At 43.3% G+C, this 3,356-nt stretch overlaps 1 protein-coding gene across 1 annotated transcript; it reads left to right on the top strand.

The window, feature by feature from the left end:
* Positions 1 to 22: 22 nt before the first annotated feature.
* On the top strand, positions 23 to 2,148 carry dmap1 (DNA methyltransferase 1 associated protein 1). The gene is made up of 2 exons (XM_010768123.1): positions 23 to 415; positions 1,508 to 2,148. Exons 1-2 carry the CDS (start codon positions 41 to 43, stop codon positions 1,565 to 1,567), a joined length of 435 nt encoding a protein of 144 aa, XP_010766425.1. The 5' UTR covers positions 23 to 40; the 3' UTR covers positions 1,568 to 2,148.
* The last annotated feature ends 1,208 nt before the right edge of the window (positions 2,149 to 3,356 follow it).

Below are 3,356 nucleotides of genomic sequence, written 5' to 3'. Positions count from 1 at the left end.
CATTCCTCCTTGCTCTGTCTGTGCATCAGATCTGAACCCCATGCCCACGGAGGAGATGGTCCAGATGTTCAACGAGCTGCGCAGCGACCTGGTTCTGCTGTACGAGCTGAAGCAGGCTCACAGCAACTGTGAGTACGAGCAGCAGATGCTGCGGCACCGCTACGAGGCGCTGCTGAAGGCCGGCGGAGGAGGAGGGGGAGGCTTTGGAGGGTCTTTAGGATCTTTGGGGTCTTTTGGGTCTTTGGGAGCTCTACCAGCCTCCCTAACACAAGGGGGAGAACTCAGCGCCTCCAACAGCACCACAGCATCCACCCCGGGGGGCGAGGCTCCGTCCTGGCCCTGTACCGACGACATCAAGCTGGAGGCCAAGGAGCAGATCATCGATGTTGTCGGAGCACCGCTTACCCCCAACTCAGTAAGTCTGCACTGCACACAGCAACACTCTGAACCAGCAACAAAACAGGCTGAAGATTTCTGTTTACAAGAGATGTTTGTGTTAACCTGGACCAAGTCACAATATAATGTCAAGTATTAAGCGTCCAGTTACAAGTAATAGATTCTTGACTCAACTTATTGTGTTGTTATAGCTGGCCAACAATCATTCTGTACGAACTCTCTCCTGGTATTGTAATGCATTAAGGCAATGGCCACTCATATTTTAATGTTTAAGTGACTTTTCTTACAGTGTGTTGACAGTTTTTCATTGTGAATTATGATTTACAAGAGCTGTTTGTGTTTATCTGGACCAAGCCACAGTATGGTGTCAAGTCTTAAGCGTGCAGTTACAAGTAATACATGTTGGACTGAACTTAAAGGAGTGTTAATGTAGTTTAGTTGACATCAAAAACTATTCTGTCCTAAAACGTAATATTGTATCGCAGCTCAGGCAATGTGCATTACATATCTTACAGTGTGTAGGATTATTTCATTTTGAATTATGATTTAAAAACACTCACAATAAGTTGATTTTGGTGAGTTTTTATTATTAGCATAAGTGTGAACATCCTCAAATTAGTGAATTAAATAAGCGGACCAGCTTGCTATCATAGTAGAGAAACAAACAATGTGATACTTATTAAAAACACACAGTTGTGTAAAAAAGAAAAGACGGATTTAATGATTTTTGATGTCCGTATTTAAGAGGTTTGGTTTTTCACAAAAAAGAACGTGTCCTTTCTGTGATGATATGAAACATTGTTCTCTTATCTATATGTAAGCCTAAGGGATTCCTGTTTTTTAAAGACCATTTAAACAGTTTTAACCTTATTTTTGATTAATTATCTGGACTTACAACAGTTTTTACCAGGAATAACATGAAATTTGCTATTTTAAAAATGGTGATACTTAGAATTCTTTAAACCACATGTATTGTTTGATACCCAGCTCGCCCGGCAGTTTAGCAAACACTTTTCTACTAATGGCCGTTGATATTGAACTGTTAGGAAGCAGAACTAGGAGGAGACCCCCGTCAGACCCTGATGTGATTGTTCTCTCTGTCACCTTGTAGCGCAAACGGAGAGAGTCGGCGTCCAGCTCGTCTTCAGTGAAGAAGGTGAAGAAGCCTTGATGAGCAGCAGCTGGGACAGGGTGCAGGACGTGAGTTACTCTGATCACAGTGGTGACAAGTGTAAAGGTTGGACATCAGGGACACGGGGGAGCTCGCACCACTGACTCTACACACACGACTTTTCACCGACCGGCGATATACTCTCCGTCTGCCCCGCGTCTTTGTGCCAAAGACAACAACTGAGTGACATTTCATTCCATTACTGCGCGTCTCCCTGGCTCCACCGCGGCTCCGCTTCAGACGAGGCAACATCAACTGTAAATTGCCAGGCCGAGCTAATCGGGACGCGGGGAAGAAGCTGGGAATGACGGGGTAATTGAAATGAATTGGAAAGAAAGAAGAGACTCTGGGAGTGGGAGGACCTCGAGCCGCATCGGACCCATCTGAGGTTTTTTTTTGGAGCCTAATCATGTCGTAGTGTTTACTGGAAATGTGTTTTTGTGTTAGCCTTTAGTACCTTCCCAGAGTGCACCTCTCTCTCTCTGGAGGGCTCCATATGCAGCCCGTGGAGCGAGTGTCCTCAGGTGACCTTGAAGATGCTTCAGTCAATGATTCAATAAACCTCATTGTTTTTTTTCCTCCCTGCGTGTTATGCATGTTTATGATCTCTTCACAGTGTCCGTCGCTCTCAGAAGAGATTCTAACTCGGAGGTAATTAGTGTTGAATACACATTTGCCGGGGAAATTGTAAGATCACGACGTTCTTACCTTACCTGTCATCTAAGTTAAGTGACAACTAATGACTTCATTAATATGATAATTAAGCAGTGATCATTCTCAGGCCCGCACAGCCTCTGAAACTTCATTAGGTTCCCTCCTCATAATATTGCTAATTGCATGTCAATTATGTCGTTTAGCCTACTTAGACATTAATTTCTATGCAAATGTAGAATACGTTTGCCCAGAAGAGAGGGGACTGTGGTCTAGGCATATAGTGTGTGTATTAAAGGGGCCCTATCATGCTCATTATCAGGTTCATTTATGTATTAAGTGTCTTTTACTGGGACATGTCTCCATGCTTTAAAGTGGACCTATTATGCTATATTGGAAAAATATATTGTTTGGCCATACCTATACAAAACATGTCTGTGAAGTTTTTTGCTTAAAATACCAAACAGTTCCCCCATTGTAGCCATGCCTCATACTGCTCATACCCCTCTTTTGCAGCCCTGTTAGAGAAACGCGGATTTTGGGTCCTTAGCTTAAAAAAAAAAAAAAGAGGAGGCGGAGCTAATGCCTGATCAGAATTCTACCGGAGATAAAGTTAAATTCTGCTGTGATAAAACGCCATCCTGTTCTAAACCACATCAAGGATTATCTCTGAAACAGTATGGAGCTCAAATGCTTTTTCTCTTGCAGGTTTATCGAAAGGTGAGTTCCTTTTTTTTATTTCCTGCTTTTTAAAAACACACGTGCTCTCCAGTACAGGCTAGCTCTGAGTGACAGCGAGGCTCGCTAATGTAAACGAGATTACGTCCAAAACACGTCAGGCATTGTTTCTGATAGCAACTTTCTGTGGGTCCACCATCGGATATTACATAATATCGGCTGCAAATCTGTATCCGCTCGTTGAACCCCTGTTTTTACAGATTTGGGTACGGAGGAAAAGAGAAAGGGTTTTATTTTCTGACGCTGCGTGAGTTCCCCGACACACCGGGGACACATACTAAAAATACATCAAAAAGTGCATTTTGCATGATAGGTCCCCTTTAATGTTCAAAAAGCTATTTATTGTTCTCATACTGCCTGTGCTGCAGCACCTCTTTTCACCCTCTGTCTGAAACCAGAG

This window comes from Notothenia coriiceps, unplaced genomic scaffold (assembly GCF_000735185.1).
Source record: "Notothenia coriiceps isolate Sejong01 unplaced genomic scaffold, NC01 NC01_scaffold00005202, whole genome shotgun sequence".
Taxonomy (NCBI): domain Eukaryota; kingdom Metazoa; phylum Chordata; class Actinopteri; order Perciformes; family Nototheniidae; genus Notothenia; species Notothenia coriiceps.
The sequence above is the reverse complement of the archived record's forward strand: the minus strand, read 5'-3'. Positions and strand labels throughout refer to the sequence as shown.